General features: G+C 57.7%; 1 protein-coding gene across 1 annotated transcript in view; it reads right to left on the reverse strand.

Annotated features, from left to right (window-relative positions):
* LOC102444043 (uncharacterized) overlaps positions 1-12,195 on the reverse strand; it is a 66,322-nt gene extending 54,127 nt beyond the window's left edge. Inside the window, exons 1-5 of the mRNA XM_089771466.1 lie at positions 11,447-12,195; positions 8,958-9,072; positions 8,043-8,114; positions 5,037-5,153; positions 2,237-4,546 (exon numbers count right to left, since the gene is read on the reverse strand). Coding sequence (XP_089627592.1) covers positions 2,237-4,546; positions 5,037-5,153; positions 8,043-8,114; positions 8,958-8,991 — 2,533 coding nt within the window. The 5' untranslated portion in view covers positions 8,992-9,072; positions 11,447-12,195. The remainder of the gene's footprint in view (positions 1-2,236; positions 4,547-5,036; positions 5,154-8,042; positions 8,115-8,957; positions 9,073-11,446) is intronic.
* Positions 12,196-13,155: the final 960 nt, after the last annotated feature.

Here is a 13,155-nt window from a genome sequence, read left to right on the forward strand (position 1 = left end):
GCAGCTGAATAGTGAAAGATCTGCATGGCTCAGAGAATCACTTGAGTCAAGCATCATGTATTGCACGCTGAAACTGCAAACCGCCTAACGTTCACCTCTGCTGGAGAAAATTAACTCTGATCTCAGTAACTCCAAATGGGGGAGAAAACTCAACCCTAACTCTGAATTTCCAAAAGAAGGAGTGAAAATAGAAGCTTAGCTCAAATGAATTAAGAACTTATTTTTCCATATGCAACTCTTCTCCTTCTCTAGCTGAAATCAAATTCATACCATCGATTATTTGTATTATCATAGTGTCTGTGAGCCTCAGTCGTGGAGCACAACCCTGCTGTGCTGGTGCTGTACAAAACACAGACAAGACAGACACTTCCTGCCTCAAGGAATCCACAATCTTGACTTTTTGGGAACCCCCTCCCCCACACCTCACCTAAGGCTCATTTTGACTGGTGGTTTTTCTCCAGAACAGAGGACTCGGGATTCTGGGAATGCTGGAAATGTGGCATTTTATTACAACTAATGAAAAGCAGGAAATAAAATGATACACCCAGACTGCACTGATCCTGTTCGAGGAGGCTGCATTTACAAGGGAAAGTATCCGAGGCGACGGATCTTAGGTCCCCGCCACCCCAAACCGCAAAGACCCTTGATAAGTTAAAAAGGAAATCGCAAGCAACCGGTGAGATAGACACATGAATCCAGTTCTAAAAGCAAATGATCAAGCCCCAAGAAATCCCAGGATCTGGGGGTGAGCGGGTGTTAAGGAACCAGTTACGGGATATTGTTAATGTTCACTGTGGCAGTCGCTCCCCCAGACAGGAAATAGCTTTCAGCACAGTCTCTGTTTCCAATCCCAGTTCTGTCCCATTGGTGCGAGTGGATGTGTGGGGATGCGACAGCCAGGATTTCTGTTGTCCCCACTTCTGTCTGTAGCTTCAGTGGAGGCCACTGGCCTGGATTCTGATACGACCTGGTCTAGTCTCAGGTCAGATCAGGTCAGGTTTGTCCTCGAGAAACCCGGGGAAGACGCCCCTTCCTCCCCACCCCCGCTTTAATCCTTCTGCAGCTGCATTGGGAAGCAACTAGCTGCCCCAGATATTTTCAGCTTCTCACCTGTGCTGTGTCCCACCTCCAGCCTCCCTCCCCTGACTCATGATGCTAATGGGCTTCGTGTCTCCCTTCCTTCCCCAGTGCTGGGCTCTGCCTCCCATGCTCATGTGTCAGTGTTGGTGCCAGCGAAAATCCTGGACTTTCCCAGGAAACATCCCCTGAATCCATAACTCAATTCATTATTCACAAATGTGACGCCAAGGGATGCTGTTGGGGGAACAGCATAAATGCGCCGCTCAGGCTGGGAGGCTGTCGGGGACTCATTTAAAGGAGACGCTCGGGATTGGGGTGGGGAACGGTATACACGTGACACGCAAGATAGTGTTCCCCGCCGATCTTTCCCACCCATGTGGGGAATGCATTTTGTTATGTGCACCAAGGCCCGTGTGGATGTGCACCACCTGTCGAAACCAGCTCTGCTAATCTGCCAGGTGGCACTGGAACCTCCCCAGCACAAATGCCCGGCTTACAAGGAACGCAGGCGCAGGGCAGCAACGTGAGTGAGACCCTCAACGGAACGCTGGGATGAGCATCTTCCTTCCTGCCAGGCTGAGCCCCGCCCCTTGGTCCGCCTCTTCCCCAAGGCTCCGCCCCTTCTTTGCCTCTGCCTCCGGGTCCTGCCTCGTCCTTCAAGACCCTGTCCAACCTCTTTCCTTGAGGCCCTGCCCTCTTCTCCACCTCTTCCCCACCCCCGCGCCACCTCTCCCCTCCCCCAGATTAAAAATCCTGGACATCAGGGCCTGTCCAATGGACACCCGGACTGTCTGAGCGACAAGAGGGCCTCGCCTCCTCCTCTGGGCTCCAGATGCTTAATTCACCCCCCTCCCCTGCTAATTCTCACCCCTCCCCTCTGGTTCCTGTTCCCATTGGCTCAGGGGGTGAGCTGGGTGACACACCCTCAGGCGAGTTAAAGGGCTGCATGGGAGGTGGCCGGGGGACAGGGATGGGCGGGGGCGTGCATGGTGGGAGACACTCTCTCCTCGGCTGGGCCAGATCCCTGCCCGGCGGGGCGGCTGGATGAGCGCCGGGACAGCGGCAGGGTGCAGCAGCCCTGGGGAACCCACCAGGCTAGAGAGGAGGCCCTCCGTGTTGGGGAGGGGAGCGAAGCAAACCGCTCCAGCGGCGGGTTAGGAAGTGGGTGGCAGCTGAGGCCAGGCTTCCTGCGGCAGGGCGGGCACCCAGCCCGAGCCGCCATCCCCCAGTCGCCACGGGGCGGGAGCCATGTCCGGGGCAGGGAAGGCTTTCATGCCCCATCCCCGCAGCCCCCCGGCCGCGTGGGGGAAGGGCACGGCTGCTGTCGCGGCCTCCTCCGGCCAGGCCGGCGGGTGGCTGCTCCTCCTTTCCCCTTCCCCCCACCAGGCTGGCAGGAGGGAGAGGGCAGCCTCGGCGGTAGCGGCGGCAGCAGCAGGGCCTCTGGGTGGCTTGGCCGGGCTGGAGGGGGCGGAGCCTTTGTCCCCCTCCGTCCCAGCCTTAAAGGGCCGGGCCTGGGCGGCGGCGGCGGCGTGGGCGCGCTGGTGGCGGTTGCGGTGGGAGCTGCGGCTGAAGGCCTTGCCGCAGTCGGCGCACGTGTACGGCTTCTCGCCGGTGTGGACGCGGCGGTGCCGCTCCAGGTGCGAGACGAAGCCGAAGCTCTTGCCGCAGACCCCGCAGGGGTAGGGCTTCTCGCCCCGGTGGGCCCGCTGGTGGGCCAGCAGCTGGCCCCCCGCCGCGAACCGCTTCCCGCAGTCCTTGCACCGGTGGGGCCGGCCGCTGGAGTGCACCCGCTGGTGCTGGGCCAGGGTGGAGCTGACGGCGAAGGCCTTCCCGCACTCCTCGCACTTGTAGGGCCGCTCGCCCGTGTGGACCCGCCGGTGCCGCTCCAGGTGGGAGCTGACGCTGAAGCCCTTCCCGCAGTCCCCGCAGGCGTAGGGCCGCTCGCCGGTGTGGACGCGCCGGTGCCGCTCCAGGTGGGAGCTCCAGGCGAAGCCCTTCCCGCAGTCCCCGCACTGGAAGGGCTTCCCGGCGGCGTGGGACTTCTGGTGCTTGGCCAGGGCCGCCGGCTCGCCGTAGCCTTTCCCGCACTCGGCGCAGCGGTGGGGCCGGTCGCCGGCGTGGACCCGCTGGTGCCGGTCCAGGTGGGAGCTGACGCTGAAGGCCTTGCCGCAGTCCCCGCAGGCGTAGGGCCGCTCGCCGGTGTGGATGCGCCGGTGCTTGATGAGGGCCGAGCACCAGCCGAAGCGTTTGCCGCACTCGCCGCACTGGAAGGGCCGCTCGCCCGTGTGGGTCCGCTGGTGCTTCACCAGCGAGGAGCTCTGCCCAAAACCCTTCCCGCACTCGGGGCATTTGTGGGGCTTGTCCACGCAGCCCGGGGTGGGGTCCGGCACGGGCGGCGGAGGAGGCGGTGGCGGGGGCGGGCGGCGGCGCCCACAGTCGGCACATTTGGCGGGGTCCCTCGCGCTGCCGCCGGGCGCAGCCAAGGCGGCGGCGCTGAGGTGGTAGCTCTTCCCGCAGGCGGCGCATTTCCGCGGCTTCTCCCCGGTGTGGACGCGCCGGTGCCGGTAGAGGTGGGAGCTGCGGCTGAAGCGCTTGCCGCAGTCGTCGCACTGGAAAGGCCGCTCGCCGGTGTGGACGCGCCGGTGCCGCTCCAGGTGGGAGGTGAAGCCGAAGGCCTTGCCGCACTCGGGGCACTGGAACGGCTTCTCCCCCCGGTGCTTGCGCTGGTGGGCGAGCAGGGCGGCGCTCAGCCCAAAGGCCTTGCCGCAGTCCCCGCAGCGGTGGGGCCGGTCGCCGGCGTGGACCCGGCGGTGCTGGGCCAGGGTGGAGCTGACGGCGAAGCGTTTCCCGCACTCCTCGCAGGCGTAGGGCCGCTCGCCCGTGTGGACCCGCCGGTGCCGCTCCAGGTGGGAGCTGACGCTGAAGCCCTTCCCGCAGTCCTCGCAGGCGTAGGGCCGCTCGCCGGTGTGGACGCGCCGGTGCCGCTCCAGGTGGGAGCTCCAGGAGAAGCCCTTCCCGCAGTCCCCGCACCGGAAGGGCTTCCCGGCAGCGTGGGACTTCTGGTGCCGGGCCAGGGCCGCCGGCTCGCTGAAGCTCTTCTCGCACTCGGGGCACGGGTGGGGCTTGGCGGCGGCGTGCAGGCGCTGGTGCCGGATCAGGTTGGACCGCTGGCTGAAGGTCTTCCCGCACTCGGCGCAGTGGAACACTTTGTCGGCCCCCGCGGGAGCCGGCGGCGGCTTCAGGTTTCCGGTCTGGCCTGCGGGTTTCTCTGGGGTTTTCCCCTCCAGGATCTCGAGTTTCCCCTCCGGCCCGGGGCTGGGACTCTCAACCTCCTTTTCCTCCGGGGATGTCCCTGGCAGCTCTGTTTTCCCGGGAGATCCCTGTGGCTGCTCCTCGTCTTCCTCCTCCTCCTCCTCCTCTTCTTCCTCTTCCTCCTCTTCTTCCTCGCTTCTAGAGGCTTCGCCTGCTGGGAAAGAGAATCCAGGAGGTGAGCCAAGAGAAAGGAGGGACTCCCCTCCGCAGCCGGTCGCCACAGGGATGAAAAGATGCTAAACCTAAGGGTGCAGCAGGGATCACCACCCTTTCTTGTGCTGGGAGATCATGTAATGCGGGGGATCCTAGGGAAACACAGTGAGATCAGGGCCCCGTTGTGCCGGGCGCTGCACAGACACAGCGAGAAACAGGCCCTGCCCCAGCTGAGATCAGGGCCCCGTTGTGCCAGGCGCTGCACAGACACAGCGAGAGACAGACCCTGTCCCAGCTGAGATCAGGGCCCCGTTGTGCCGGGCGCTGCACAGACACAGCGAGAGACAGGCCCTGCCCCAGCTGAGATCAGGGCCCCGTTGTGTCGGGCGCTGCACAGACACACAGCGAGAGGTGGTTCCATGCCCCCAAAATCTCACAGTCGACATATTTCGTTCTTACATGATTTTCTCCTTCGCTTTCCTCCTGCTCACCTGGGCTGCTGCTTCTTGGGATTTCCCTTTCCTCGGGGGCCTGGAGATCCGGGACCCACGGCTCTTCCCCTCGTTCCATCCAGGACAGCAAGTCAGGCTTTGAAATCGGGAAGCCCGCTGGTTGGAGGGAAAAGAACAAGATTAAGTTCTGATCGGATACTTATCCGGTGGGCAGATTATATTACAGTAGCACAGAAAGGGTCCAGCTGAGATCAGGGCCCCGTTGTGCCAGGTGCTGCACAGACACAGCGAGAGACAGGCCCTGCCCCAGCTGAGATCAGGGCCCCGTTGTGCCGGGCGCTGCACAGACACAGTGAGAGACAGACCCTGCCCCAGCTGAGATCAGGGCCCCGTTGTGCCGGGCGCTGCACAGACACAGCGAGAGACAGACCCTGCCCCAGCTGGGATCAGGGCCCCGTTGTGCCGGGCGCTGCACAGACACAGTGAGAGACGGGCCCTGCCCCAGCTGAGATCAGGGCCCCGTTGTGCCAGGCACTGCACAGACACAGCGAGAGACATGGATTGACTCCAGTATATGCTCCATGATTCGGCAGGGGAGTAGGTCATCTCCACAACATGCATTTGACACCTTAGGTAGATGGGACTTAAAGATGCAAAGGGAAAATGACACAAACCCATTATCTGTTTCGCAGCTCATTTTTCCAGGCTCTGGATTATCACTGTGGCATTAAAGCCACCGGACTCCCTCTGGGATTTTGGAAATCCCAGCCTGAGTGATTCAACTGAGCAAATGCCTTCACTGTGGATCAGCAAATGGTCCAAGCACAAAATCTCATTAGCAGCCAGTAGCAAAGAGCCAACGAGGCAAAGCACAACCAGATACACTTTAACGGGACTTGGGTGGGCAGAGGTTGGCTGGCTGAATAACAAAGGTTTTGGTCCACCTGCGATTCCAAAAAATTGAAGGGAATAAAACCACTGTTTTGGGTCAAGCCAAAAATGATGTACTGCTTTTTTATTTATTTTTTTTATTTTGGAGCAATCGAAAAGCTGAAAAAAACCCCAATACATTTGGGGTCAAATGCAACAATTTCTTTCCATAGAAACATAAAACACTAGGACCAGAAGGGGCCTCGAGAAGTCATCGAGTCCGGTCCCCTGCCCTCATGGCAGGACCAAGCACCGTCTAGACCAGGGTCAACACATGACCCACGGGCTGCGAGCGGCCCCCAGCTTGTGTGTTTGCAGCCCACGGTGCGGTTTGGGTTACACGGGGCTCAACACGTGGCCCGTGGGTGGATCCTTTGAACGTGGCCTCCACTGGGCACACACTGCGCAACAGTGAGGCCTCTCCCAGGCGGGGTGAGCAATGAACGACACAAGGGGACGGGCTGGCTGGAACAGACGGGTACAGGGTGTCGGCATTTCTAGCCTCCGGGGAGGAGGTGTGGGGACTGCAGGGGCATTGTGGGAAGTGCTTTGTATTCATGCCCATCAGTGGGAAAGAAACTATTTGCATGTCTGTGCAACCACACTTAAGTTGCAGCCCTCGGTGTGTGCTGTGAGTATCATTGTGGCCCCCGGGGCTTCCAAAGTTGAGTAGCCCTGATCTAGACCATCCCTGACAGGTGTCTGTCTAACCTGCCCTTAAATATCTCCAGTGATGGAGTTTCCACAGCCTCCCTAGGCAATTCATTCCAGTGTTTAACCACCATGACAGGAAGTTTTTCCTTATGTCCAACCTAAACCTCCCTTGCTGCAGTTTAAGCCCCTTGCTTCTTGTCTTATCCTCAGAGACCAAGGAGAACAATTTGTCTCCCTCCTCCTTGTGACACCCTTTTAGATATTTGAAAACCGCTATCATGTCCCCTCTCAGTCTTCTCCTTTCCAAACTAAACGGCAACGTCGACACTGGCATGATTTTCCGGAAATGCTTTTAACGGAAAAGTTTTCCATTAAAATCATTTTCGGAAAAGAGCATCTACATTGGCATGGACGCTTTTCCGCAAAAGCACTTTTTGCAGAAAAGCATCTGTGGCCAATCTAGACGCGCTTTTCCGCAAAAAAGCCCCGATTGCCATTTTCGCCATCGGGGCTTTTTTGCGCAAAACAAATCTGAGCTGTCTACACTGGCCCTTTTGCGCAAAAGTTTTGCACAAAAGGACTTTTGCCTGAACGGGAGCAGCATAGTATTTCCGCGAACAGCACTGATTTCTTACAGTAGGAAGTCAGTGCTTTTGCGGAAATTCAAGCGGCCAGTGTAGACAGCTGGCAAGTTTTTCCGGGAAAGCGGCTGATTTTCTGGAAAAACTGGCCAGTCTAGACACAGCCAGCAAGCCCAGTCCTTTCAGTCTTCCATCATAGCTCATGTTCTCTAGACCTTTCATCATTCTTGTTGCACTTCTCTGGACCTTCTTCAATTTCTCCAAATCTTTCTTGAAATGCGATGCCCAGAACTGGACATAATATTCCAACTGAGGCCTAACCAGAGCAGAGTAGAGCGGAAGAATGACTTCTCCTGACTTGCTCACCACACTCTTGTTCATGCCTCCCAGAATCGCGTAGGCTTTTTTCGCAACAGCATCCCACTGTTGACTCCTATTTAGCTTGTAGATCCCTTTCAAAAGTCGGATACTCTATTGACTGAGCTAGTCAGGCTTTGACCAAAGGCCAACTCTTGTGTTTGGATTTTGACTGTCCTGAAACTATTTTGCTGACTCACTTTGTTTGCTTAAAAAAACAGAAACCTTTGAAACAAAAAGAACTCCCTGAAGTGGAAAGTTGGGAAGCGGTTGCAATACTTTGATTTGCCAAATCTCCTTCGGGTTTTAGTTGATCGCAACAGTCGCCGATTCGCAGCACACTTTGGTGTCGCTGGGCTGTGGGGTTTGTCTTAAAACAAAAAGTTCCTCTGAAAAAATGAACCCAGCTCTCCTCGGGGCTTTCAGGCCTCCTTGAGAGTTGGCTCAAATTGGGGACCCCTCTTTCCTGAGTTGCTAACCACTTTTGCACACATCCCCTCGCCTCCAACATGCAGGGACTTACCCGACACCAGCTCTCGGCGGTGGGACTCAGCCATGGCGGTGATCCGCGGCATGCTGATGGCCATCTCTTCTGCTAACGAGAAACGGAAGAGACGGCGATTAGACGAACATACGAAGGACCACACTGGGACCCATCTAGCCCAGTGTCCTGTCTGCCAACAGTGGCCAAGGCCAGGTGCCCCAGAGGGAGGGATCACAACAGGTAACCCTCACATGATCCCAACCCTGTCACCCATTTCCAGACAAACAGAGGCTAGGGACACCATTCCTACCCATCCTGGCTAATAGTCATTGATAGACCTAACCTCCATGAATGTATCTAGTTCTCTTTTAAACCCTGTTCTAGTCCTAGCCTTCACAACCTCCTCCGGCAAGGAGTTCCACAAGTTGACTGTGCGCTGGGTGAAGACGATCTTCCTTTTATTTGTTTTAAACCTGCTGCCCATTAATTTCATTTGGTGGCCCCTGGTTCTTATATTATGGGAACAAATAAACGACTTTTCCTAATTCACTTTCTCCACTCATGATTTTATAGACCTCTATCCTATCCCCGCTTAGTCTCCTCTTTTCCACGCTGAAACAACGGCCTTCCCAGCTAACCTTCCCTTGGCACGAACAGCGCACATCAAAAGGAGACCAATCCACAAACAGTCTAGGATCTGCTCCAGAACCGATGACTTTCCACTGACCTCCGACCTCTCAGAAAGTGGCTCCCTTCGGCCAGCGCGTCGGAGATCCTTTCCGTCTCTAAGGCTTGAGACGATTCTGTTGATCAGTTCGAAGGAGATGATCCAGGTTCATATTTAAGCATTTGTCTCTCCTGGGATGTCTAGGGGGCTGAGCTGCAGAAACCCCCCGACTCTCATGTTGCTTCAGACCTATCAGTTCCACAAAGCGAGGGAGAGTGAATCCTTACCCAGAGAGATCAGCGTTTCATAGTTCTCCTGCATGGCGTCCTTGTGGAGAGCTCTCCGCCAGCCTGCTGCACCCTGGAGAAAGGCGCCGACGCCTCATGGAAAAGCCACCAGGCCCTGAAAGAAAAAGAACCACCCCTGCACTCAGTACCCTGGAAATCAACTGGCTGCTCTAGAAAATGGTGGCAGTTCCTTAAACCAGCAATTCTCCAGTTTCGGGAAGGGTAGGGCACTGTCCCATTTCAAGCGCTGTAGGCCTCAGAGTTTCAGGGTCAAGGGCAGGGCCGGCCCGAGCCAGTTTGGCACCCTGGTCCCCGGGCAGGCCATGCAAGCGCGAGCCTGCCCCCCCTGGGGTGTGCGGGCCTGCCTCCTGGCGCACGGCGCATGCGCGAGCCCACCCCAAGGGCGCGCAGGCAGGTACACGGCACATGCACTGCCCAGCCACCGCCGCTGGCGCACAGCCCGGGCGGGCCGTGCCTGGCTGTGCAGGGCCCCGCAACCGTGGGGGGAAGGGCACTGTGGGGGTTAACACGGCCCCCGCCCCGGGCGGCCACTGCAGCTCGCCAGGAGCTGGGCACATGGCACCTGATGGCAGCTATAAGGGGCGCCGTGCACCCCTTACAGATGCCATCAGGCACCCCCCATCAGTTGGCGCCCCGGCTCACCCACCCCTTAGTCGGCCCTGGTCATGGGTAGTGTTGCCAGATAGTTCCATAAAAAATACCAAACATGGTGGGGAAAAAATTGGTTGAGCAAAAAACAAAACAAAACCAACTGCACAAAAAACCACCCCAATCACACACACAAGAAAAGACTCAAGGTGCCTTTAAATCCCCAACCATGGCATGGGAAGAATGTCCCAAACAACCTTCCATCCGAGAAAAACAGACTTTTTTTTAATTGGACAGAAGCCGCAAAAAACGGTCACCTGGCAACCCTAGTCAAGGGAAATCCTCGGATTCCAAAATCAGCTTTCCTCACAGAGAAAGCTGCCAAATTTCCCATGAAGTGAAACCAAAACCAAAAATCTCCCCATTTCGGGGCAATCAAAATGTTCCATCTCCAGAAGACTGCATTGTTCCGGTTTGATTTGTGCGGTTATAAAAGGTACACTCTGTTTCACAGAGCAGAAAACAAGATGAACTTTGGAAAAAGAAAAACAGGCATTCCAAAATGAAACTGTGCAGAAATCGATGCGTTTCCATCAGAACATTTTGATGTAAAAAAAAAAAGGCATTTTCCCGTGGGAAAAAAGTGTTCTCTCAGAAAGCTTTTTGAACTACAGGCAGTCCTTGGATTTACAACATAATTGGTTCTTGAAAATTGTGTCAAAATGTTGTAACATGGAATCAGTGTTCCTGCTAATATTTTCCACACGTGTGTGGAATAATGTTACGTGCACCACAGCATGTGCGGATGTGCACCACCACTAGAAACACAAACCTAGCTGTGAGCACTCTGCTAATCAGCTGCACTGCGTTAGAATCTCTCCTGAGCGGCTGCACAAGCTCCCAGCTTGCAGGGGACACGGATGGGAACTGCAACCCACTGTGTTGTGGGACGGTACGTCATAAAGTCGACACCAACATCGTAAGTTGAATGAGGGGGTCAATTCAGAAATGTCGTAAGTGCCGTTCATTGCAAATCAAATGTCAGCAAGCTGAGGACCGCCTGTACTCTGTTCCCATTGAGGGATGTGAAAGGTGAACTAGTTACCTGGGAACCATTAGGCTTACCAGAATATTCACCGGGTGACTGGTTAACCAGTGGTGGGCAACTGGAGACCTGAAGGCCACATGCAGAACCGCTGGGTTCTATCTGTGGCCCACGCGACATTTTGTTTATCGTTCCTCGGGCACTGGGTTGCCAGATCCCGCTGGCTTCGGTCCGTGTCGTTTTTCTGCCTACCGACCTCACTCACGTGACACGCACATAAAGCCATGTGAAGGGAGGGGCGTGCCGCGTCCGTCCAATCAAAGGGTTGCGACGGTTCCATCGGCACAGCCTGCAAATTCCGGGCACGCAGGCACAGCTCTGAAAACGGCCCCGTGCAGGGGGACCGTCTTGGTGGCGACAGACTTGTGACCCCACGGAGACGAAGGAGGCCCACGTGTGCGCCCCGCTCACTCGCCTCGGTCGCCCACCGCCGGGTTCACTGGGCCTGGTCCAAACCCCCGTGGATGGCCAGCCACAGAGGGCAGGATCCCAGAAGCAGCCCTATAGCTCCTGGCAGGTGGGTCTTTGCCCCATAGAGGCAGCAGAATGACAGCCCCGGCGGGACCCCTACCCCGACTGCTCTGTGCCTGCCTGCCAATGGTGAAGCCGTTAAATGAGATCGTTTTAGTCGTTTAACCGGGTAACGGTTTGAACCGGGGGCGGGGGGGCAGGAAGTGGGGTGGGTGAGGCTGGTGGCTTCATGGTACAACAGCCAGCGCCTCCCACATAATATCCCGGGCTAACAAAAGGGGATTTTCCCCCTGGCTCCGCTTACTGGCTTCACCGGGTCTGCCACAGAAGATGAGCGCTGGGCTTTGGGTCTTTCAGCCCCACAGCCGCGACTGGTGCCATCCGATCCCGCGGCGTAGACTTCAAACCTCACGGTATGATGCGCCAGCGTCAATACTATGGGGAAGGGCGGCCCGCCTGAGCCGGCGGTTGGGAGGGGATCAAACCCCGAATCCTTCAGGGCTTCCAGGAACCCTTGGCTAAGGGAGTTAACTAGACCGGGGGGGGGGAAACTTTTTTTCTCAGGACCCAGTTGAAGAAAATCGTCGAGGCCACGGCCTGCCGTGATGTGCCTGGAGCGGGGGCTGCGGGGTGGGGCTGAGGAGGGGAGCTTTGGAGGGTGGGTGGGGGCTTTGGACGGGGGGGGGGGGAGGCGCTTACCCCAGGCAGCGGTGCAGCGGAGGGGGGTTAAGGCAGCTTCCTGCCTCTCCTAGCACCCGGTTTGCAAACCCCTGGGCGAGGAGCCAGGTCTAAAAAGGGGCCGAGACCGGAGGCCGGGCAGAGCCCTGGGAACCCACGGAGCACGAGGGACGTGCTCTTCCCAAAGGGGTCCGCCCAACCGAGGCTGACCCGCCAGAGGGAAGACTGTCCAAAGCTGGCAACCAGAGGGCACCGCCCCTGCCCGTCCTGGCGAACGGCCGTGGATGGATCCAACCTCTAGGAATGGATCTAGGGCTTTTTGGACCCCTGTCAAAATCCTGGCCTCATCCTCCCCCCACAGCAAGACTAGCCCCCCCCCCCCATGCCAAGGAACAAGATTCCCCGAGGCAAAAGCGAGGAAAGAGCCAAATCACAGGGGCTGGGTTTTTTTTGGGGGGGGAGGGGGGTTCCCCATTCCCTGCCCCCCCCCAAGCAGCACATCCCCCCCCCTCCCGATTGGCCAGGAAGTGGCTTGTCCTTCTTCAATTTGCCCCCAAGAAAATCTGCCTGCCCAGGGGGATTTGGGGGGGGGAGGCTCTCCCCACTTCTTGCTCCGCCCCCCCCTTTTTTTCTGTCTCCTCCCCCCTCTGCCTGGGAGACTTGGGCCTCTGATTTCTGGGCGCCTTTGCACCGCTTCCTCCCCCCCCCCCCGCACCGTCCTTCCCTGCCCCTGCCCCCGTCACCTGCAGGCTCCGCTCACTGGGCAGCGCTGCCTCCCCCCCGGCCAGCAGCGGCTCAAGCCCCCGGCTCCCGGAACTGCAGCTGCATCCGTCTGGCCCAGGAAACCTCCCCCGGAGGCAGCAGCGAGTGGAAGGAAGAAACACGGAGCAGCTGGAACCAGGGGGCCCTCTAGTGGGGACAGCCCAGGGGGACCCCCCCTAAAAATCTCCAGGCTCCCCCCCAAAATAAATCGCCAGGCTCCCCCCACCAAAAATCTCCAGGTTCCCCCCTCAAAAAAGTCTCCAGGCTCCCCCCAAAAAATCTCCAGGCTCCCCCCCAAAATATCTCCAGGCTCCCCCCACTAAAATCTCCAGGTTCACCCCCAAAAAATCTCCAGGATCCCCCCAAAATATCTCCAGGCTCCCCCCACTAAAATCTCCAGGTTCACCCCCAAAAAATCTCCAGGATCCCCCCCAAAATATCTCCAGGCTCCCCCCACCAAAATCTCCAGGTTCACCCCCAAAAAATCTCCAGGCTCCCCCCACCAAAATCTCCAGGTTCACCCCCAAAAAATCTCCAGGATCCCCCCAAATATCTCCAGGCTCCCCCCACCAA

Source organism: Pelodiscus sinensis, chromosome 19 (assembly GCF_052426305.1).
Source record: "Pelodiscus sinensis isolate ZL-2025 chromosome 19, ASM5242630v1, whole genome shotgun sequence".
NCBI classification, from domain to species: domain Eukaryota; kingdom Metazoa; phylum Chordata; order Testudines; family Trionychidae; genus Pelodiscus; species Pelodiscus sinensis.